The sequence below is a fragment of the Mercenaria mercenaria genome, chromosome 17 (assembly GCF_021730395.1).
Source record: "Mercenaria mercenaria strain notata chromosome 17, MADL_Memer_1, whole genome shotgun sequence".
In the NCBI taxonomy this organism is placed as follows: domain Eukaryota; kingdom Metazoa; phylum Mollusca; class Bivalvia; order Venerida; family Veneridae; genus Mercenaria; species Mercenaria mercenaria.
In genome coordinates this window covers 1,480,917-1,505,094 of record NC_069377.1, presented here as the reverse complement: position 1 = coordinate 1,505,094, position 24,178 = coordinate 1,480,917, and the positions used below count along the sequence as shown (strand labels likewise).

Sequence of the window (24,178 nt, the reverse complement as noted above, 5' to 3'; positions counted from 1 at the left end):
TGACAAATCAATGGCCATAACTTCCCTGAAAATCCCTTAACTGGATCATGCCAATAATATGCATAATATTTAAGACTTGGTACTGGATCACTGTAGACTGGTCCCCTGCGAACTTCGAAAAATAATTGGAAGCCATTTTGAATGGGAACCATTATGGGACTGGGAACCAGATTATGGATCACTGCTGTAGGCTGATCACTACCAAATAGAATGTAAGCCTCCGCAGGTCTAGTCACAAGTAGTCCAAATATAAATAGTACTAATCTTTTTTCCTTTCCTAGTGCATTTTCTCGGCAGCAACGTGCTTACTTTTACCCTACCGCGTTTCAGTATGTATCACTTTGCATTCTAATGAAATCGGCATGTTCCTGTCGCATGGTAGATAAAAATGGCGGCGTAAGAATTTAATGTGACGAAAAGAGAAATTGAAAGAAGCGAAAAGTAGTAAATTCAGCGGGTTGTATTTAACGAACTGTAGTTTTCTTATATAAAAGTTAACACCCCCTTTTCTTTTTGTTTTTCTAAAGTGGCGATCTAGTTCTTTATGGGAATATAAGTATCTGAAAATCTGATATGCTAGAAAATGTCGAGAAACCGTTATGAAGTGAGTGGATTTTATATGAAATAAAGAACAGCTGGATTTAGTGGTGTTCAGCCTGTAAGGTTTGGTGGAAATCCGCCCTATTATATAAGAGGAGTGGCTAAAACATCGTTAAGTTTGACGAATCAAGGGCCATTACTTTGCTGAAAAAAAAACTTCCCAGAACATGCCCATAACATGAACAATAATATTGGCTCGACAGTTTGGTGTATTTCATTCTGGCAGTATCCAAGTAGATGCCAAGTCAAAGTAAATTTATACGACAAATCAAGTGCCATAACCCCACTGAAAATCACTAAATCCAAACATGTCGATAATATGTATAACTAGGCTTAGCACTGGTTATTCCTGTTAGGTTTGATGGAAATCTGCCCAATAATAAATGAGAATTTAAGTGGCCAAAACTCATAATATTTGATGAATCAAGAGCCAAAACTACGCTGAAAATCACTGAGCCAGAAATGCCGACCATATCACAACTATTGGCTTAGCAACGATCACTAAATTGTAAAGTTTTGTGTAATTCCCTTTAGTGGTGTTGGAGGAGTTGCGTGGACAAACTTTGTGACATACAGGCTGACAGACGGACGGCACTAAATCAATTGGTCTTCTCAGCGACATGTGGGGGACATAATGATAAGCATCTATTACAAAAAAAAAATGGCAGTACTTACTGCAAATATATATATTCTCATAAATAAACTATATGCGTCATTCACATCTGTGTTACAAAGCAATCATCTGACATGACTTGTGATTACCAGGTGTTGAGAGCCTATTCTTTGTTTGTTGACGCATTTTTTCAAGAGCAATAATTTGACTTCTAATTGTCTAAAATGGACAAGGTTATTATCAGAATCATTGATAATCATGACTCGTGTTCGGATTAGAGGGGTAAATTTTGAAGTAATTTGATATTAAAAATCTCAAAAGTTTGTTCAGTTTCCGGAGTAGAGAGGTTTTGGATTGCAAGGGTATTTTAACAATAGAGAATGAATATGAATGTTTATTCGGTTTAGAAATATTTTCGGATGAGAGAGGTTCGGACTAGGGAGATTCCACTGTAATAAAATATGAATAATTTAAAGATCAACCCGCATTATTCCCTGCCAGCTTTCCGTAAAGCATTTAAATTTTAACTGAGGTAACCAGAAACTGAATCACGTGATCTTGCTTAAAAGCAGAAATAATCAATCAGCTTTCGTCACAGGATCGATTTGTTGCATGGACAAGCAGATGAGGAGTATATCTCACAACTCGCACTGTTGAGCAGAAAGGCAACGATGGTGTTCGGACGGATATCGTTACTTTGCATAGTAATTGTCGGTGCCTCGAAATTTGATGGACTCGGTGTTCATGTAGAAACTTTAGATAATTTGGTGTTCGGCGATAAAACTTTAATCAACGAGAAGTATCCTGTGAGAAGCGTGACGTCATGTGCTTTATTGTGTAGGAAATATGCCGAATGCATGTCCTTCACGGTGAACACGAATGTGGAAAAATGTCGAATTTATAGCTCTGCTGTGCATGTTACTCAGGACGGAACGGCGGGACACGGCTGGAAATATTATGTGTTTGGCGATGCAAGGTGTCGTTTGAAAGACGGGTTTATTTACAGTCGTATATATAAAATGTGTATACATTTGTCGACACAGGCATTTCTCTACGAATCTGGAAACATCTACTGCACGGAGAAAGGATCCCGTCTCGTATCAATAAATACTACCGAAAAGGTCAACGCCATTGCGAATATGTTGAACACGCTGACAAGCAGCGATTCCTTCTTAATAGGTCTTAGATACTCTGACGGGCACTGGAGATGGCAAGATGGAGCAGTGTTGGGACCGGAGGCAAACTGGGGAGACGGTCGGCCAAGAACAGGAAACGGTTATGAGTGTGCCCATGTGATAAAAAGTTGGGGATACAAATACGAAGATCATGCATGTTATGCGTACTTGAAGAGGGTAATTTGTGAATATATTTTACAATAGTATCTGTTACAAATACAGATTACTCTCTGGAAGGGAAGCCTGTTGTTGTGAACTGAACCGTTCAGTTCACAACAACAGGCTTCCCTTCCAGAGAGTGCATACTAATCAACAGTCACTCCAGAGATTTTGCGGACTGTTTATATTTTTTAGATGATGAAATTATAAGCTTTGTAATAATTATTTTGTTAGTGTTGATGTTAATTTTAATCTTACTGTATGTATACAGTCTCATTGAAAAACGCCGGTTAGATTTTGATGGAATAACAAAAAAAGATGAGCGGTAGTGAACAACTTAATTATACCCTGAATTATTATACATACACGTTCAATTTACACATTAGGACAATCTTGCTTCAGAAATGATTAAATTCTTTAATCGAAATAAACAAATATTAGAGTGACGCTGTGATCCCAAAGGACGAGAAAACGTAACACTGTCCAAGTACATGCAGGGAGACTTTACGAAGAGCCGCACGGCATGCGCAACTTGTGTGACGGAATTAAACCTATCAAACAAACACACATTCCATCTACAATGCTGTAGGATAAACACTCGCGGGAAAACTTACAATCTCTCAAAATTTTCCATTTCTTTATAATCCAATAATAAAGCGGAAAATAATGAAACTGTCTTAAGTCATTTTATACATGATTGTCTTTTCAAGTTAGATAAGTACTGAGACTAGAAGCAACGTTTGAAAAAGATTTTGTTAGTGTTCATGATATAGTACTCGTGCTCAAGACTTTGAAAAAACATCTACGGAAGCCTGTCAAAGTAGCTTGTGGAAATAGTACAAATGTAGCTAGTATCTCGTGTGTACGAAATAGGTAAGCCGTGCGCACAAGATATTAGTACATGTAGTATGCAATGCGAAAAACATAGAAGTATATATTGTATATTCCACATGTTATATTCAGGTATCCGTAGATAAGCAGTTGTTACTCAGCAAAAAGATATCAGTCTACTGTACTTCAACGTTAATTTAAATGCATTTGTCGAATAATCGGGTCTCCGAGACCGACTAGTTAAGGTCGGTGACTTCAAATCACTTGCCCCTCATCTTTGTGGGTTCGAGTCGTGCTCAGATCGACCACAGGTGTTTGAAGCTCTATCGAAGAATTATATGTGCAGGTTAGATCTTTTGAAGAGATCGTAGATCTGTACTATTTCATAGTATATTAGGTGGGTGGGATATGGTAATGCATATATTCATTGACAGATCTTCAAGCGCCTGTGGATCGGCAAATGAGGTAGCCATCTGGCTGTCTTTTGCAAATGGTCGATTGCTCTGTTCAAGTGTACGTCCGTGTCTTTAATAATGCCATGAGGGTCACCCGCGGTCTTCCACTAGCAATAAAGTTGGAAAGTAGGCGTGACTTAACCACCTCCCCAGAATGATATCACCGTGCCCTGTATTAATATTAATATTAATAATAACAGCGTGCAGTGTGAATATTTTACTTTGTTTTCTGAAAAAAAGTTTCATTTACCTTAGTTTGTTGACATACGTCTTCACTGGGCATTCACATGTTTGTAGTTTTAGTAACCCCACCCGTCCTTGCACATAGCATCCAAAAACGACTTCGGACGAACAGGATGGAAAATATTGAAATTACAATCGTCGTGATCTTATTCTAAATTTATGAAAATCTAAGTTATTAGTCTCACAAAGGATTATTCCATTATTTAAAGATTGCGCCCTCCACCCCGTCTAAATTTGGGTAAGAGCAAATAGTTGAAACAAAATAAAATAAAATAAATTGATAAAATGAATCATTTATTTAAAAATTCTTCTCTCTGACTTTGACACTTTGTTGGAATTATTATTCATTTTTTGTTTAGCAGGTGCTTTTGGAACCAAAATTTCGTTTTTCTCAATTCTTAATTTCAGTTTTTGTTGTTCGTCGACGGACAACTGTCTATACTTCTTTCGTCTTCTGACGAAAGATGGTTTAGGACCAGAAGGTGCATGTGGTGTAAATCCAGTTTGGTTCTCGGACATATTCATTCCAGAGTCAAACTGTTTTTGATCATGTGTGATTTCTGTGAAACCCGACAATTCGTGAGAGCCGTGACAACGTTGGATTCCATTCTCAATGTAGATGTCCTTGTCGTTCATTGCTTTTCCTTTAGATTCTTTCTGCATACCTAACATCAAAGCGGCTCTCATATTTATTTCTTCCATTTTGGATTTGAATATCCTTAGTTTCTCCTGTCTATGTATGTCTGTTTTGTGGGTTGTATCCGAGACAATATCAGCATATTCCGACTGTTTCATATGCTGTTTCTCACCTATGACATTGTGAAAATAAAAGACAGAAATAAAGAAAGAAGAAAGAAAAGAGGAGAGACGAGACGGTAAAGAGCTTGAGTGAAGGGGTTGTATAGAATGGCAGAAGAGTAAAGAAGTGTAAAAAAGTGAAAAAGCGGGTTGCGAAGAAGACTCGCGATTCAAGGAATGAGGTGATTGCTTGTGATCAAAGATATAAGAGGTTCGGATCATGATTAAAGAGACAAACGTGGTAGCTCGGATTAAAGAAAAGAGGACAGTGGCTTAGCAACAGAGAGAAAAGAGCGATGACTAGGGATTAAAGAGAAGAGGGCAGCTTAGCAAAAGAGGGGAAAGAGTGATGGCTCGGGAGAAGAGGGCAGTAGAGCTCTCGATATTAAGGGGGGCGGTGGCTCGGGATTTAGAGTGAACAGAGGGCTGTTTGATATACGAGGGTAAGGGCTTAGGATGAACGCAAAGAGGGTTGTGGCTCGCGATTAAAGAATGGTGGCTCGGGATTAAAATGAAGTGGGTGGTGACTCGGAATCTAAATGAAGAGTGGTGACTCGAAATGAAAGAGAACAGGGTGGTGACAAGGGATTAAGGTGATGCGAGATGTGCCGCGGAATTTAAGATAGCAGGGTAAAGGGCGTATGGTTGGGACTTAAGATAGGACAATGGTGACTCGGGTTTTATGAGCGAAGAGTGATTTGTCTGGATCAGATAGATCAAGGTCGTTGCTCGGGACTTAAAGAGATCAGGGTAGTAGCGCGGGATTAAAGTGGAGACAGGAAAACAATAGTAGCAAATAAAGTGCGTTTTGAAACAGAAGTAGAAAAGCGATATGTAGTGTGACAAATTAAAACGGTTAGGTCCAATTCTTATGTGTGTAAACTAAACTGAAGTGAGTGAAACTATGCAAAGACACACAACAATATTAAAAACATGATGGTAGGTTTAGTATAGAGATCACATTTTGTCTACAAGATTACAGAAGCAGTGAGAAGTGCAGAAAAGAAGACAAAACAAAGAAGATGTTTAGAAAATAGAAAGTAGAAACATTTCAGCGCACCTATTTCCGGGAGAAGTATACAGGTCCGATTCAGCTGCGTACGAAATTTAGCAACTGTCAGGCTTGTAGTTTGGAGGCATCCGGTAACAGGTGTTGTATTTTCATCCACTAGATGCTGTCCTAAGCGATCACTGTTATCCCTAAATTTAGTAATGACATTCTGTGAAATATTTTCCTCTGTTTCATATTTTTTAGCCATTGACGTCTTCCCTACTTGTACAGATGTATCAATAACGCCATGGTCAATGTTGTCCCTAGAACTGTAATTAGACATGTGAATCAAATGTTTTATAACGACAATAAATGATGCATCTTAACTTTTACATTAGTCTTTAGCCAGCTAAATTTCTAAAATGGACTGGTCCATCATTCATTTTGGGCAGTAGTATTTATTATTGGAAGGGATGTTCATTGTAAATTTACTGACTGAATAGCGAAATGTGCAGACCATGACCAGCCACACGGACGTTTTTTTTTTCTTCAGAAAATAACATGATCTAGTGGACTTAATCGAAGTTGACAAATTTGCAAATAAATGTACAAATGGCATTTATACATTTTTTCAGTTTCATGATATTGACATCTGCCATTCCTTTCTCAGTTTACCTATATTCGTTCTCGAAACATTTCGTCCGTATGACTAAACCCAACAAAGACAAAGTACCTGTTCGTTTGTCTGTCGGCAATAGATAGACTGTTTTGGTAGCTCTTCGGTCGTGGGATTCCACTGTCTATATAGACTTCCTTGCCTTTCGTATCCATTTCTAGATGTTCTCCTTGTGGACCTAATAGCAAAGTAGTTTTCCTATTTACTTTTTCCACTTTGACTTGGAATTCCCTGAGTTTCTCTTGTCTGTCTTTGTCTCTTTTGTAGATGGTGTCCGGGAGAAATTCGGAATATCCCGGCTGTTTCTTATCCTGCTTCTCACCTGTGACATTGCGAAAATATAACAGTGGGCTAAAGAAAGAAACAAGAGGGCCAAGATGCCCCTAGGTCGCTCACCTGAGAAACGCACCATAACAGTGTAAACATGTTTGACGTAGTGATTTCATGGAAACAAATATTCTGGCCAATTTTTATTAAAACTGGACCAAACTCTCTTGAGTTTAAACAAGTATTTTCTTAGATATGACCTTGTGACCTAGTTCTTGACCCCAGATGACCCATATTCAAACCTGACCTAGATTTTGTCAAGGCAATCATTCTGACAAAATTACATGAAGATCAATTGAAAAATACAGTCTATATCGCATACACAAGGTTTTTCTTTGATTTGACCTAGTGACCTACTTTTTGACCTCAGATGACCCATCTTCAATCTCGACATAGATTTCATCATGGCAATCATTCTGACCAAATTTCATGAAGATCAATTGAAAAATACAGCCTCTATCGCATACACAAGATTTTTCTATAATTTGACCGAGTGACCTAGTTTTTTACCTCAGATGACCCATATTCAAATTCAACTTAGATCTCATCAAGGCAATCATTCTGACTAAATTTCATGAAGATCAATTGAAAATACAGCCTCTAACACATACACAAGGTTTTTCTTTGATTTGACCTAGTGGCCTAGTTTTTGACCCTAGATGACCAATTTTTGAATCTGGCCTAGATTTTATCAAGATAATCTTTCTAACCAAAATTCATGAAGATCAATTGATAAATACAGCCTCTATCAAAATTCATGAAGATCAATTGATAAACACAGCCTCTATCGCATACACAATGTTTTTCTTTGATTTGACCTAGTGACCTAGTTTTTGATCTCAGATGACCCATTTTCGAATTTTACTTAGATTTCATCAAGTTAATCATTCTGACAAAATTTCATGAAAATCAGTTGAAAAATACAGCCTCTATCGCATACACAAGGTTTTTCTTTGATTTGACCTAGTGGCCTAGTTTTTGACCCTAGATGACCAATTTTTAAATCTGGCCTAGATTTTATCAAGATAATCATTCTAACCAAAATTCATGAAGATCAATTGATAAATACAGCCTCTATCAAAATTCATGAAGATCAATTGATAAACAGAGCCTCTATCAAAATTCATGAAGATCAATTGATAAACATGTCTTTGATTTGACCTAGTGTCCTAGTTTTTGAGTCCAGATGACCCATTTTCAAACTTGGCTTACATTTTATCAAGGTTATCATTCTGACCAAATTTCATGAAGATCAGTTGAAAAATATAGCCTCTATCGCATACACAAGCTAAATGTTGACAGACAGACGCCAGACAGACGGACGCCGGACATCGAGCGATCACAAAACCTCACCTGAGCATTGCTCAGGTGAACTAAAAAGGAGAAAGAAAGAAAAGAGGAGAGACGAGGAAAAGAAATGACCTCTCACGCACCTTTAGCAGCGGCTGAAGTGGTATTCTTTTGCAGTAACAAATGAATGTATTCAATGATCACAAATGACAAGCTGATATTCAGTATGAAAATTTAAAAGTTTTAGAAGTATAAATTGAAATTAAGTACGTGAAATAATACATAAATCACGGGAAAATGAAGAAAGAAACAAGATATAAGAGATAACACTTAGTCTAAAAAAAACTCATAGTATCGAGAAAGCTTGGGACAGTAAGCTTGGATAACAGGCAAACAAATATAAAATAACAGAAAAGTTGACCGCACCTATTTCTGGTAGAAGTATACAGGTCCGATTAAGTTGACTGCGAAATTTAGCAACTGTCAGACTTCTAGTTTGAAGATGTCCGGAAACAGGTGTTGTATCTCCCTCAACTAGATTCTGTCCTAAGTGGTCACAGTTATCCCCAAGTTTAGTAATGACATTCTGTAAAATCTTCCCCTCCATTTCATAAATTTTAGCCGCTGATGTCTTCCCTACTTGTACAGATGTAACAATAACGCCACGGTCAATGTTGTCCCTAGAACTGTAATTAGACATGTGAATCAAATGTATTTCATAGGAATTCAATGCAGCCTATTGTTATTACACACTTTGTACCATGTATGACAGTTCTGCAAACATCATTTTCAGTCTTTCAAACACATTTATAGAGTATTTACTGATGATCTAGATGTATGTCCACACAACACTGGTGCCCCCTTTTCCTGTCACTATACTATTACATGTTACTTTTTGAAATGTGAGACGGACTAAACTTTTACATATGTGAGTCATCGCGTGTGGCGGGGGTGGGGGAGAGGGGGGGGGGGGAATATGGACGAAACATAAAAAGAAACAACTTTTAGGTGAGTGAGGGGCGGAGAAGGGAAGAGGAGTGGGAAGGGTGTGTAAATCCCCTAAAATACTCAGATGTACAACATGAAATGCTGAAAAACTTTCTTACAAAGTGTTATGACTCCTGCTCACATATCTTTGAGATATGTGCGACACAAACTTTTAGGCTCTTAAGACATATTTTGGCAAAGAGAAGGGCCATAACTTTGGTTTTGCAGAGTAAAAGCCAAAACAAAAGCCCCGATTCCCAGCTTTACTTGCTGAAAAATATTAATCTTAAACGACTTCAACATACTGTCGTGACTCTAGCTCAAATACTTTTTTTTAAAGATAAATGCGACTCAAACGTTTTTGACCTTTATGTATATTTTACTATGTAAAGGGCCATATGTTTGATCAGGCCGAGTGAAGTTCCGAACAAAACTATAGTTGCACTGGTTCACATGCTCAATAGCAATTTTTAATGTTTTTTTTTTTATTTCTAGATCGGACACTTCTTGAGAAATATGCGACAGAAACTTTTAGGCCCGTTATATACATACTTTTGATTAAGTCAAGGGCCATAACACTGGTCCGACTAAGTGAAATCCCAATCAAAACCCTACAGGTGCCCAGCTTCACATGCTAAATGATAATCATAAATAGTTTCAGCATATTTTATGACTCTAGGTCAAATAATTTTTTAGATAAGTGCGACACAAAGTTGTATTTTTAGTAAGTCAAGGGTCATTGCTCTGGTCAGGCTGAGTGACATCCCAAACAAAAAGAGCACAACTTCTAATCACACGCTGAACATCAGTCCTATGTTTCATGACTTTAGGTCAAGTACTTTGAGATTGTGCGACATAATCTTTTAGGCACTTTATTCATATTTTAGGTTGTAAAGGACCATAACTCCGGTCTCAGTGAAATAGCAAACAAAACGATGTTTGAGGATTTAGTTTAAATACGTTTTGAGATATGTACGACAAAAATATCAGATGGACGGACGGTCGGACGGATGTACAAACATTGATAAATCTAATCTAAGTGCACCTCGACGAAACCTCACCCACATAAAAATGCGAGTGTTGCGGACACAAAAATTAACAGGGACCTATATCAAGGTGTAGTAATATAAACTTTTTAAATTAAATAATAAAGTATCATGGCGACTTTGTGGACTGAATAATGAAGTCGGCCAGTATTCGCAACAATTTGATATACAGTGTACATGCATTCAGCAGAACAATGCCTTTCTACTAGAATCATTAATAAAATATATATTCAGTATCGATTCATTTATATGGAACGCCTCAGCTGCCTCTTCATAGTTGTTAATGTTTTACCTGTTTGTTTGTGCGTCAGTCACCAATCTGTTGTTTTGACCGCTCTTGATTGGACCCAGAAGAGATGCCGTGAACATCGATGTTGGAGACAGCCTATTCACTGACCCCAACTCATCTTTCACTCTTTTTGACTTTTTTGTGTTCTTCTTCTTCTTGCTTTGTTGACTATAATTGCAATTATAGTTTCTCGGTTATGTTTGATATAGCTGAATGTAAATACGTTTTAGTTTTCTAAAGGTGACCTTGAAATCTTTCTTAATATTCTTAATATTTTTTCTTTCACCGAAAGAAAATAGCACTGACATATCTATCTATCTATCTATCTATCTATCTATCTATCTATCTATCCAAACAAAAACAAAACAAAAATATTATCAAAGACAATTTCGTAAAACTTTCTCCCCATGGTACTCCCATACTCAGTCTCCACTAAAGTTCGACCCCCGCCATTCCCTGATTTCGGACGACGGTCCATGGCGCCAAAATACGTCTTTAAATAAGGCCAAAATAGCGTCGTAATACATGTACATGTATACACGATAATTAATAAATATTTTGTTTTCAGTATCAGGATAATTTATCAACTTCACTTATATGGAACGCCTCAGTTGCCTGTAATGGGTGTTTATATTTTACCTGTTCGCTTGTGCGTCAGCCATTAATTGGTCGTTTTGGTCGCTCTTGACTGGACCTAGAACAGATGCCTTGAACATCGATGTTGGAGACAGTCTACTCACAGCCACCAGTTCTTCTTTTACTCTTTTTGAACCCTTTCCCTTCTTTTTCTTTTTTGCTGGTCGACTAAAATTTCAAGAGTTTAAAACATTATTTTGTCCAGTTGAAAAATATTAATTTTTTTATATTGTGGTTGAAAAATACTTTTCAGTTTGCACGGGGATGATCAAATTCCTTATCTTTCTTGAATAGGCATTTAACCCAAATCTGTTAGACATTTGATGATCGAGCTACACCGATGTATTTTAAGTATTTCCGGAAAAAAACTTTACTAGTTAATAGCTTAATATTTACAAACTAGATTAGTGTCATTCATAAAACATGAGTACAATCATGTTACTTTTGTTGGCCCAGTTAAACATGTACAAACTTAGTAAATAATTTTCGTAAAGGGGAATAGAACACTTTTTTATTATTGTAAGATGTTTTCATTGTTGCAAACAATGTCAAAGAATATCTTTAGAAATCAGCACCAAATTACACATTACATCTCATATTTATTTGTTTATTACATTTTTTTTTTCTCCACGGATTGCCTGGCCTGCGCTAATAGCAAACGATATTTTAGGTATAATCTCAACCCGGTTGTGCCACCATATCGTCCAACAATTAACAACTACACAAAACAAAATATTAAGCGTGTAATTTTGGGCAGAACTTTTACTTAACTTTTTATACCATCATATTTTAACATTAAGCAAATAAAATACGAATTATTCTAAGTATTATTTTTGCGTGGAATGGTTTTATACTTATCTAAAAAAACAAATGTTTATTGATTAATTTCGGGCAGAGATATTAAAAAAATTGCTTGCGCAGAAAACTCCGAAAATGCACTGATTGCCTGTAGCCTTGACGAGTTAGATCTGACAGTTGCACTGACTACTCTTGTATAGTTACTAATTTTGGTGGTGGTGGCGGCCCATATTAAGTACCTTTTGTTGGATTGAAGATCAGGCAGTGACGGGTCTGAAAGTTCAACTCTAAGATTCGTTGACAATTTAGATATTGAAGTTTCTGTCGTACATTCCTTCTGTGATCTAATCGCGGATCCCTCTGTAGAGGTTATGCAGAAACGACCTGTCACCTCATCTGCTATAACAGGCGTGTATGTTGCAGAGGGTTTACCGGCTTTTGGAATAAGGTGGACTCGTCTGGAAGATTTATCGGCATGCGGAACTTCCCGCCCACGTGAAGGTTTACCAGCATATGGAACAATGGGTATCTGTGTTCCATTCAAAACAGTTTTATAGAACTCTGTTTCGCTGTTCGGACGTGTTGGTGCCCCTGCACTGTATTCAACAGTCTCTGCAGATTTCCTGGAAAGTAGTGTGTTGTAAGGCTTATTTTTTCAACATCAAATAATTATGAACTTCAAGGGGCACTTCTCAGGATTTACGTCCAATATTTCGAAGTAGAAAGAAATTTCGTTTGCTTTTAACAATAACAAACATTATAAGCAATAAAAATCACCGAGTTCAGGACATCATTGATAAATCAATTAATTAAGAGCACAGTCAATAGAATATATAGAAACTCTGTCTATTGTATAAGTCATGTAATTCTACCTTCATGACTTTTGATCTCACTTTAATCATCATGGCTGACATTAATCTATACAAAGCGTGCGGTTGAAATCATTTGTACAAAGTAATTTTGATATACAACATGGACATGGCTTTGTACCGTATAGAGGAACAAATGAACGGACCAAAACAATATTTCGCCGGAAATTCGGGGATAAACAACTCGATAATTTTGTACAGTCCTGTTACCTTCTTGGAGATTGGGAAGTTTTAACGTCTTTTAGTCTAGTTGTATCATCAAAGTCAAGGACAAATCCATCCGAAGAACTTTCAAAAACGGGTGACGTATGCCTGTAAAAGATGAAAAGTTCCATTCACTGTCAAAGAGTTCCAATAATCATTAAAGAAGAAAATATCAATATTCATTAGTCAATGATTACTGAAAAGTTTTAATACTCGATAAAGAGTTTTAATAATCGTTAAAAACTTTCAGTAATTATTGAAAAGCCCTAATGATTACAATTATTAAAGAGTTCTTATAATCATTAAAGAAAAATCATTAGTCATAGTGTTTCAGTAATCATTAAAGAAAAGGCACGATGCTATGGCAACAACTCTGTCATAAAACGTCAAACTGGAACATTAAATATGCGTTTGTGCACTTGCGCTCAAATTTCAACCAGCGGTTTGGAGAAGAAATTTGAAAGTGGCCAATGACAAGTATAGAAGTATTAAATCGCGCAAAATAAAAAATATATGCAAATAGACCAATGAACCCTCATTCAAATCCCTCCAATAATATATTAGAATTATTCCGTGACAAGTTTTATTCAAGAACGACCACTCCGAAATAAATAATTCGGTAAAAACTGTCGTGCACTTAATATGCATGGCAGAGCTTTATTATAGTTTATACCAATCATTCCTGTGTTGTTTCATTGAAATGTTGACAGCGGTTGTTATCTGAATATGAACGTCTACAGACAAATAGATATAGTAAATTCAAAAGGTCGAACTAAGGGCAATACCTCGGTGAAAAAACTGCAACCGTCAAACTCGTGAAGGTGTTCACTATATAATAAATTGTTACCGATCATTCATATGAAGTTTCAGTCAAATCCAATCAACAGAATAGGCGATATAAGTCCGGCCGACTGCTATTCAAAAATGACTATAAGGGGCTATAACTCCACTCCTAATAATTCAGATAGGACTTATAGACGATATGCACAATAATACTTTTAAAATACTAAGCACTCTGCGAAGTTCCATTGAAATCCGGTACGGGGTTATGGAGATGAAGGGCAAACCAAGTAGATGCATACAGATGGACAGACTGATAGCCAAATCGCAAATGGTTTGAACAATATAATTAAATAACAATTTGTTATTAGAATATTTTTAAGCTATTCTCGGCTGCTGCAAATATCAAACGCATATTAAGCTTACTGCATTCAAATGACGGAGAAGCTCTTTAAGATCTTTCAAATTATACAAATCAAATTCAACTTATGGAAATGTAATTATAAATGTACATTATTAAATCTGGAATATCGCAGCTACAGGGGAATATATGATAAATAATAAATGAATACATGCAAATGAAACGGAACAGCATGGAAAACAATTTTATGATAAAACAAAATCTTGGGACAAATGTTGACGGCGGCCATGGTGACATGGGTAACAGATACCTGGAAGCATTGTGTTCTCGGCAGGGACGAAATAAATAATGGACGAGTCTTTGGGACATTTTAATACAAAATGAATGAACTGGAATTAGACTATTCATGTTAGATGTATTGTGTATATTGATATTGCGAGCTGATTTACTTGCGATGATGGATTAACACTAGTCAGCGCCATTATTTTTCAAACGCATGCAGAGATATTATATTTCATATTTTCATGAGTTTGCAAGTTTACCAAATACAACTGCAAAAAAAAAAAATACGTTGTATCGAAGTGCAACATGTGCAGTACTTATTTGTGCAATATTACCCTTGATTCCTGAGTAAGTCGAGAAGAGCGCATGGTGTTCTCACACGGGAACTGGCTCTTTCATTTATCTCCTGTATTTTTCCGGTCAGCGATATTTCGGTGGGGCTGGTAGGGTAAAAAGCTTGCAGAGCGTTATCGTCATCGTCTTCTACTAACGCCGTGACGGCTAACTCATCTTTGGTATCACTGCGGTTGAACATTGCAAAATAAAATTTATGTAATATTCTATATCGCTTTGTTTGTAATAAGAATATCAATTAATTTCTCTTGAAATGAGATCCATTCTGCAGAATTTTTCATCTGCTTAGAAAAGTAAAATACTTTTGCATTAATCTAAGACGAGTCAAATTATAGAGACATTTCTTTTCTTAAGAAAATAATTATGACCATTCGAAAGTTAAATTTTTTTTTTATTATTTCAAGCTGAGAACTTTTGTAAATACCTGTTGTCTTTATTGCGAGCTGACGATATCAGTTCTTTTTCAATGTCAGCTGTAGTATTAATGTGTGTAGAAGTCCCGTGATCACATCTTGCACCATTTTCGCAGTCGTCTTCGTCGCTCTCCATAAACAAATTATCGTTATGGGCGAACAGAAAAGGCGTGTTAGCCCTAGAATAGAGCAGATTATTTCAGTTGAAACGCAACAGTTATCCATGTCGCGTGGAAAACATGTACAAACAGCCAAATAACCAGACACATAAGTTTATTAAATAATTTATAATAATTGGCTTGAACCCTAGATATGTGCGGTTCTGGACTATAAGTGCTCTCTACCTGCACCAGTGTGCCTTTAAAAATCGTGCTAGATTTAACATAAAACTTGACGTAATTTACCTGCAATGTTTCAAAGCATTCATGGCTTCCGCAGAGATCGATAGTGTATCTGAACTTCGGTCAATAACACGTTGAAAGAAATTTTTAAATCTATTGTCATCCGCATTTGCGGTCTTGCTTTTAACTGGTCGCTCATCGTTTTCGGCTCCATCGATCACCCTTTCGACCATTTCGAACCTCGCCGACGTTTTCGGTGAAGCGCTGTGAAAGAAATTCTCTGACAAGTTTAAAAGAGTATCAATGGCATATTTACTCAAAATTGTGAAGATATTTAAAGCTACTCGCCCAAAGTTTGGGTGAAATGTTCCAACATGTTCATTTCCACCAAGTTTGGCAAAGAATGTTTATATGACACTGGAAAATGATAACGTGGGTGTAAATAAATGTTAGATATTGGTAAATATGCAAGAAGAATGTAAATTTTCTGCACGATTTCAAAAGCGTTGCAACGGTTTACTGCCTTCTGCACAATATTTTTGGTTATTTATGAGACTATTTTGCAAAAGTCTAAGGTCAATAGGTTTGTACCACTAGTCACTTTCAGAATACTCACTTTTTATGGATTTTTGAGAGAAATTATTTTTCGCCTAAAATGTGTGGCTTAGTCCCTTTAAGTAATGTTTGTTTTTGTCAGATACTTGTTCGGGTTATAATTTCCATAAACATCGCCCTGTGTTAAATTTGTACTCACTCGTACCTTTTGGCAGTGTTGCTGTTGTCCATGGGAATGTTATCACAGATTTCTGCTAACTGTTTGCCTAAACTAGATGAGTTATCAGTATTGACACCAGTCGTGTCAGAATTGACACCAATCGTGTCAGAATGTACAGGGCATCTTAAACTGGATGGATCCAAAGCTTCGTAAGTCTTGCTGCCTGGGTCAACTGGGCCCTGGTTTCCGTGTATGTACGGAGTCGCCGCTCCGGCTATGCTTCTCGTACGGGTTTCGTCAAGTTCCGTCTCAGTTTCAAACTTTGCGAAAGTTACCATCTTAGTCTTTTTGGTACCGCTAACAAAACAAAAGATAAGACTAGTTCTTATAAAAATGTTTAACCATTTCCCTGCTAAATTTCTTTAATGAACTTGTCCATCTTTCAATTTGGACAGTACCATTCACTGTTAAAAGGGTGCTGACCAAAACGATACTGACTGAGTGGCAAACAGGGCAGATCTTGATCAGACTACAAGGATATCATTTGAAGAATTCAATTCTGAAGTTTTTCAGCCTTTGTGGCCGTGATTTTAATAAAAAAGAAATCAGAATATTATTAACACTTTTCACAGATGGTCACCAAGGAAATCTTCTGTAATGTTATTTCAAAATCGCACCAGTAGTTTTCAACAATAACATTTTTTCTCAAAATCCCAGTTAAATTTATGCCGGGACACCGACAACCATGATTTTGACGAATCAAAGTACCTAGAGGGTCGTCTTAATGAAGGGTCATCAGAGGATCATTCAAGTAAACTTATTTTAAAATCGAGCAAACACTTCCTTAAAAGAAGATGTTAAAAGTCTCTATAAGACCCTATAAGGAAACGTTACCACACCCTGTTGTGTTTATGGTTTTGAAGAATCAGCATAATTAAAATTTTAACCTTTAGCCTGCTGGAGGCAAGTGATTCTGGACGTGTTACAAAATTAGACAGCACTAGATCCGTCCTACCTTCTTGGATACCTTATGTTAGTAACACATTGAAAAGACTAGATTATTTATGATGACCCCAGAAGTCAACACTTACGTCATATCATTTTGGTCGTCTTCATCAAAAGACGTGCTATCATTGCAGCAGAAGTCGTCATCCATATTAGCGGCTGTTCTCGACGCTGCACGTGCCTGTGCATAGATGTAGTTGATATCCATAGAATCGCCGGATGCAGAATGTATGATGGAGTGACCGTCTATAGCCTCGGAATCAGTGTCGTCTGCTTGACTTGGCACGCGCGGTGAGTGCGTGCTTTTTTGATAATCGGGATTTTGTGCTGTACTTAACCCGTGCAGTATTGGACTTCTTTGAGAACACTGACCTCTTTCCACGAGAAGCATACCTGCCATGTTGTTAGACGCCTCCGTTCTGTAAAATATTATCTCTTTTGTTATACAGTACTGACAAAGCAGAAATTATTTGATTAATCAGACATCGTTTCAGCTCATGCCGACAAGTCTGGCGTATAAATAATTTATCGTCCCGCTGCTGTTGAAATAAAGTTTTGCAGCGATGAAACGCATGGAATGAAAGCAATAGCTTATTTAAACTTTAACAAGTTCATTGTATGTAACCATTAGCAACCCCCGGATTCACTTAATCGGCAATGTGTAACCTTGCATGATATGCAAATACTAGTAAATGAGACAAATATTTGAAAATATCTGGTTGCTGGCTGGATGTTTAGACTACTTAAACTATATGTACAATAGACTGTTGAGATACGTTTAGGGCATATATACGGCAGATAAGTATGTGCATTTGCAACAAGTGTTAGAATATAATTTAAGAATTCTTAGCGTAGCCTAACTTAGTCTGTACCGGTTCTTCCCAGGAAAGACGGCTGCGCGTGTATCGGTGCTATACACCGGGCACGTCAAAGAACTAGACTGTCTATTCGCAAAGAGCTATAGGCTAAGTTAGCCGGACAAGTCTGTATCTAAAACGGATTTCATTCTATCTGTTCTGGGGGCTTTGTCTCACTCTGTCCCTCTGGTCAGATCGCTCTGTGTCTGTACTAGTAGAGGATGAATTTCGCGCCATGTGTGACTGCATTTGCTATATGTAAAGCGCCTTTGAACGTGTTTGTTTAAAATGATTTAAGACATATTTTGGTACCAGTGATCAATACTTACGCTCCGTCATAAGGATCTTCTTCGTCAGACGTCGAGCTATCATTGCAGCAGAAGTCATCATCCATATTGGCGGCTGTTCGAGACGCTGCACGAGCTTGGGCATAGATGTAGTTGATATCCATAGAATCGCCGGATACGGAAGGGAAGACACACTCATCATTTTCAGCTTCAGAATCAGTGTCGTCTGCTTTGCTTGACGCGTACTGTATGGGCGGTTTTTGAAGAACAGCAGCATCTTCTGCCGTACCTGACATGTGCGGTGTGGGGCTTCTTTGAGGAATTCGACTGCTTGTTTCCACAGAATGTTTTTCTGGCGTGTTGTTTTCCACATTCCTCCTGTAAAAATACATCGCATTTTAATACAGGAACGAAAAAGCAGGATCTATTTAATAAATGAAAAGGATCTCCAATACAACATCTCCTATACATACCAGTAAGAATGCTACTAGAAAATATGTAGCCGTCTATGGAAAAATCATCCCGTTCTTTATTTCTGTACAATTTCCCAAGACCTTATCTTAAGACTAGAATATTTATGCTGATCACAGTGATCATTACTCACCTTGTAACATCATCAGCTTCTTCATCAGAAGATGAGCTATCATTGCAGCAGAAGTCATCATCCATATTGGCGGCTGTTCGAGACGCAGCACGTGCATGGGCATAGATGTAGTTGATATCCATTGAATCACCGGATGCGGAAGGTAACACACTGTTATCGTCTTCTGCTACGAATTCAATGCCGTCTGCTTGGCTGCGCGACGAAGGCGCCCTTTGAGAATATTCAGTTTGCTCTGCTGAGTTTGACCGTTGCAGACTGGGCGTTCCTTGGAGGCGATCAAAACTGTCTTTTGCGCTGGCCAATTCAAGGGTATTACTTTTGTCCCTGCTTTCTGCAAATTGCTTTTCTGTCGTACTTTCTGCTGCGCCAACTCTGTAAAGAGCGCAGTGCTTGCTTTAAGATGTAAGTAAAAGGACGGTTCTACATGTAATCTGTTATAAGTCAATATGAGTGTGCAACCACCATTTATTGTATGATAAATGTTTGTAATTAAGTCACAATTAACATAGCATGAATGAAAGGGTAGTTCTTTTTTTTCTTTTTATTAAACTTTATTTCCTATTCGTACAAATCGAGAAGCCTAAATGTTTGTGGAAGTTCCGAACATTTAAACGAAAGGAATATCCATTTTGTTGAACACTTGCATTAGATATTGTGAAATGGTGTCCCCGTTAGCATTTGACCTCAAAGTGTGACCTTAACATTTCAGCTAGATGTCTAGGTAGTATATAAACTCATTATGTTGAACATTTGTGCCAGGTAACATTTAAAAACTCTTGATGAATGGCGGAATTATTGAGCATAAAGAAAACAGATCCTGTTAACCTTTATCCCCCAAGACGGACATGGGCCTTTGAACTATTGGTGTGGGAGCTGCACATGACACATTATCTCCTTACTGTAAACATTTTTGTCAAGTAAAATTAAAATTCCTTGACAGACGAAAAAGATGCGAACCAGGCACAAAACAGACACATTTAACCTTTGACCTGCAACAGCGACTTTGAACTAGGGTATGGGTTTTGCGCAGGACACACCGCCTTGTTCGAAAACATTTGTAGACTAGGTAACACAAGGTAAAACGCAGTCATACAGTCCGCGAAACCTGTGACAAATAGCGTACTGGTAATAACATACCTTGCCAAATCGTTACCCTCTTCAACAGAATACATGCTCTCAGTGCAGCAGAAGTCATCATCCATATTGGCGGCAGATCTCGAAATTGCACGTGCCTGGGCATAGATGTAGTTGACATCGACAGAACCACCCGATGCACAGTCATCATCTTCAGCTTCAGGTTTTGTGTCTGACACAGGCGTGGTGGGCATTCTATTGGAACTTTCACTTTTATCCCTAGTTTCTGCAGACAGCTTTTCTGTTGTCTTGCCAGTCACATACCTTCTGTAATAAAATCATCACTGATGTTACACCATAATGGATTTTAATTCAGAAAATTTCTTCGACACAATGTCTGTAAAACATAAGCCAAAGTGTTCCCATAGAACATTTTTAAACATTCTATACTAAAAATTGTATGAACACCTGACAATAAAAGTAACAAAGTTCACTCTTTCTTGTCGGGTACGATCTCATTTGATCCGTATTGCCCTTTTGTCCTAATACCAGTAACACAATTTGGCGGCAAACGTATTTTCAATATCGTATCCCAGTGATCGTTACATACCTCGTATTGTCGGGATCTTCTTCATCAGAAGACGTGCTATCATTGCAGCAGAAGTCATCATCCATATTGGCGGCAGATCTCGACGCTGCACGTGCCTGTGCATAGATGTAGTTGATATCCATAGAATCACCGGATGCAGAAGGAAACACACAGTCGTCATCTTTAGCTGCAGATCTTGTGTCTGACATGCGCGTCGTGGGCATTCTTTTGGAACTTTCATTTTTTTCCCTAGTTTCTGCAGATACATTTTCTGTTGCCTTGCCTGTCACGTGTCTTCTGTAAAAATAATCATCGCTGATGACTGATGTTATATAATAATGAATTTTAAATAAAAAAATCCCTTTGACACAAAATCTGTAATACCTCATAAGTATCTCTTTGGAACACTTTTAAACAGTCTTTTTCTAACAACTAAGTGTATACTCAGTTCCAAAAGAAAGTGTGCACTTTTTAAGTTTAAATATTTCAAAAAATTCCGACGTTTGTTTATTTTTTATACACTAACTCTCTAGGTATACTCAAATCTAAAATGCCACCAATTTGTTTACGAACTGATTTAAATTTTGGTACCAAACATTAAAAGTTTTCATGAAAATAACCGAGAAAAAATAACAGAAAACTAAGTGCACACTTTCTTTTGGAACTAAGTGTATGCGCTGACAATAAAAATTACTGATTTTAAAGGTCACACACTTTGTGGAAAAAGTTCATTCTTTCTTATCGGGTACTAACTACCAAACTAGTAATCATCATTCAGTTCTTATTTCCCTTTTGTACACATTTCTGAAAGACAAGTGGGTGGCAAGCATATTTTCATTCAAAACCGTATCTTGGTGATCATTACTTACCTTGCATCGTCGGGATCCTCTTCGTCAGAAGATGAGCTATCATTGCAGCAGAAGTCATCATCCATATTGGCGGCTGTTCGAGACGCTGCACGTGCTTGGGCATTGATGTGGCTGATATCTATAGAGTTACCGGATTTGGAAGGTAACACACAGTCATCATCTTTTGTGTCTGGCATAGGTGTTGTAGGCATTCTTTTGGAACTTTCACTTTTACCCCTAGTCTCTGCAGATACCTTTTCTGTTGTCTTGCCTGGCACGTATCTTCTGTAAAAAATCAATGCTGCTTTTATACAATGATAACAAAGCAGAATGCATTTCAAATCAGAAAATCCCTTCGATACATAAAAGTGACTTACTTAAAGAAAGATTTTAAACAATCTATGCTAATAATTGTATACACAAAATTATGATGCTTTTTGAGAAAGTACAGTCTTTTTACCGGGCACGACCAACTATACTGCTTTTCCTAATTCGACTCGTATTTTCATTTTGTACACATTGCAATAAGATAAGTGGGAGGCAAGCATCTTTTAAAAATCCGTTTCTTGGTGATCATTACTTACCTTGCATCGGCGGGATCCTCTTCATCAGAAGATGAGCTATCATTGCAGCAGAAGTCATCATCCATATTGGCGGCTGTTCGAGACGCTGCACGTGCCTGGGCATAGATGTAGTTGATATCCATAGAATCGCTCGATGCAGAAGGCAACACACAGTCATCATCCTCATTGTCTGAGGTGGCCATCTCTTCTTTCGTGGATTTAACACACTTGTCTTCAGCATCTCCAGGATTCGTCAGTGTTCTTTTGAACTGCACTGCTTTACTGTTGTACAGATTTATTTGAATGTGAACTTCTTTCATTTATCAAAAAGAAACATTTTGTAAGAAAGCAAGGTAACATTACGACATAGTTTCACATTAAAGAGTTATGTACATGACTTGTACTATTTTCTATAGATCTATTTTACTTTAAAGAACGATTATATATTAGTGCCATTCGCTAACCACGAACCTGTTCTAACAAACCAAAGCTCCAGATTATTATTTTGACGTGTGTTTATTTTTGCATGAGGTATACGTGCTACTATTGTAAGATACACAGTCACTGCAATTTCAGGTTGGATAATTCCGAGTTATGACAATGTTAATGTTGTTTTTTTTTTAGAAAAAAAGTCCGGTGTTATGGCCTTTGGTATGAGTTCAGTCTTGTTTCAAAAGCAAAAAGTATGCCAACTAGAATAAGTTCATTTAACTAGACTTGAAACAATACCTTGTTTCATCTTGTTCGTCCACTGCAGATGAGTGTTCGCTGTTGGTGTAGAAATCGTCTTCCATACTGGACGCTGTGCGAGATTCTAGACGTGCCTGTGCGATAAAATCGTTGATGTCCAGCGAATTTGCAGATAAAGATGGTAAGACAAAATTAACGACGACATCAGCGTCAGTGGCGTCATCAACGTCATCGTCCGGCTCGACACGTTGCCCAGGAGAAACAAATGGCGTGTCCATGCTAAAAAAACAATGCATTTTATTTTCTACTAGATGATGGCAATAGATCCCTTAAATACATTGTTGGAAAACTTTTTTAACAAAGATTTATTATGCGATAGAGATATTTAAACTTGTAAGAGCGAATTCTTGCAAAGTAGCATGTATATGTATCTTTATAAGCAATATTTTAAGGGGGTAATGTTCGAACCGGAAATGATGAATACAATCTACATTTTAAATATGCATGATCTTATGGGGGGGGGGGGGGTTCTGTTTTTTTTTTTTTTCATAGGTTTTGTTTCTTTGATTGGTTTTAATCAATTTCAGGTATACACTTATTTCAAAATTTCATCATAATCGTAACCTTGAAGCTAGAATGTTGACATGATTATGTGTGTTCATAGCAAACAAACATTAAATATGTAAACAGGTTAGAATACCTAGTAACATCGCTGCGAGAGACTCGAGGAGACCGAATGCTGTTCGACCTTGTGTTCGTCTCGTCGGCATTTGCTACATTAGAACAGGCAGTTCTTGTCTCATCTGTAAACGAAAACTGACAGTTTCACAGAAATATCTCTGATCTTCATACCTTTCACACATCTATATTACAAGTATCTCAAGAGATATAACTCATGAGCGATTAAGACTATCCTGCTACTCATAAACATTTTTTGACGAAGTTTGATCAACCCTGGATAAAGACTATTCAAGGGATGTGATTAATTCAGGGTAAGTAACTCCAGAGCCAAAGGGAAAACACGCCTGGTTATTCGACTTGTTCAGATATTATGCCCATAAATACTGTGACCAAGTTTGGTGAACATTGGATCAGCTTTAAAAAACCTATGTCAATTAATGACAGATACTGCAACTTACTTTTTTCCGCAAAGTACAAATTGGAATGAACGGCATATCGTTTTTCAGTCGACGATTTCGGCATGAAGTATTTAGTTTAGTTTATACTAATTTGTTTAAGCTCGATTGTGATGAAAACTTCAAGCTTATTGGAACCACTCTCGAGTCCGCTTCCTGGAAAACCAGTACTGGGTCATATGTGAGTCATGGTCATGACCCCGTGGCTCGAACCACGACCTTGGATGAGCGGCGACACCTTATCACTTATCTTAATGTGCATGGTAAAAAAAAATTGCAATGGCATAACGTA

At 37.4% G+C, this 24,178-nt stretch overlaps 2 protein-coding genes across 2 annotated transcripts; one reads left to right on the top strand and one right to left on the bottom strand.

Moving 5' to 3' along the window:
* The first annotated feature begins 1,782 nt into the window (after positions 1-1,782).
* On the top strand, positions 1,783-3,297 carry LOC123536694 (uncharacterized). Its single transcript, XM_045320055.2, has one exon. The coding sequence runs from the start codon at positions 1,885-1,887 to the stop codon at positions 2,590-2,592; it is 708 nt and encodes a 235-aa protein (XP_045175990.1). The 5' UTR covers positions 1,783-1,884; the 3' UTR covers positions 2,593-3,297.
* Positions 3,298-4,357: 1,060 nt separating this feature from the next.
* On the bottom strand, positions 4,358-23,554 carry LOC123536490 (uncharacterized). Its single transcript, XM_053528696.1, has 21 exons — positions 23,451-23,554; positions 22,790-23,029; positions 22,082-22,342; positions 21,519-21,782; positions 20,671-20,946; positions 20,124-20,387; positions 18,987-19,358; positions 18,425-18,760; positions 17,325-17,657; positions 16,279-16,590; positions 15,582-15,782; positions 15,189-15,356; positions 14,746-14,931; positions 12,994-13,095; positions 12,154-12,537; positions 11,120-11,284; positions 10,484-10,648; positions 8,585-8,844; positions 6,599-6,863; positions 5,935-6,194; positions 4,358-4,885 (listed from the first exon to the last, which is right to left on the bottom strand). Exons 2-21 carry the CDS (start codon positions 23,026-23,028, stop codon positions 4,371-4,373), a joined length of 5,328 nt encoding a protein of 1,775 aa, XP_053384671.1. The 5' UTR covers position 23,029; positions 23,451-23,554; the 3' UTR covers positions 4,358-4,370.
* Between the last annotated feature and the right edge of the window lie 624 nt (positions 23,555-24,178).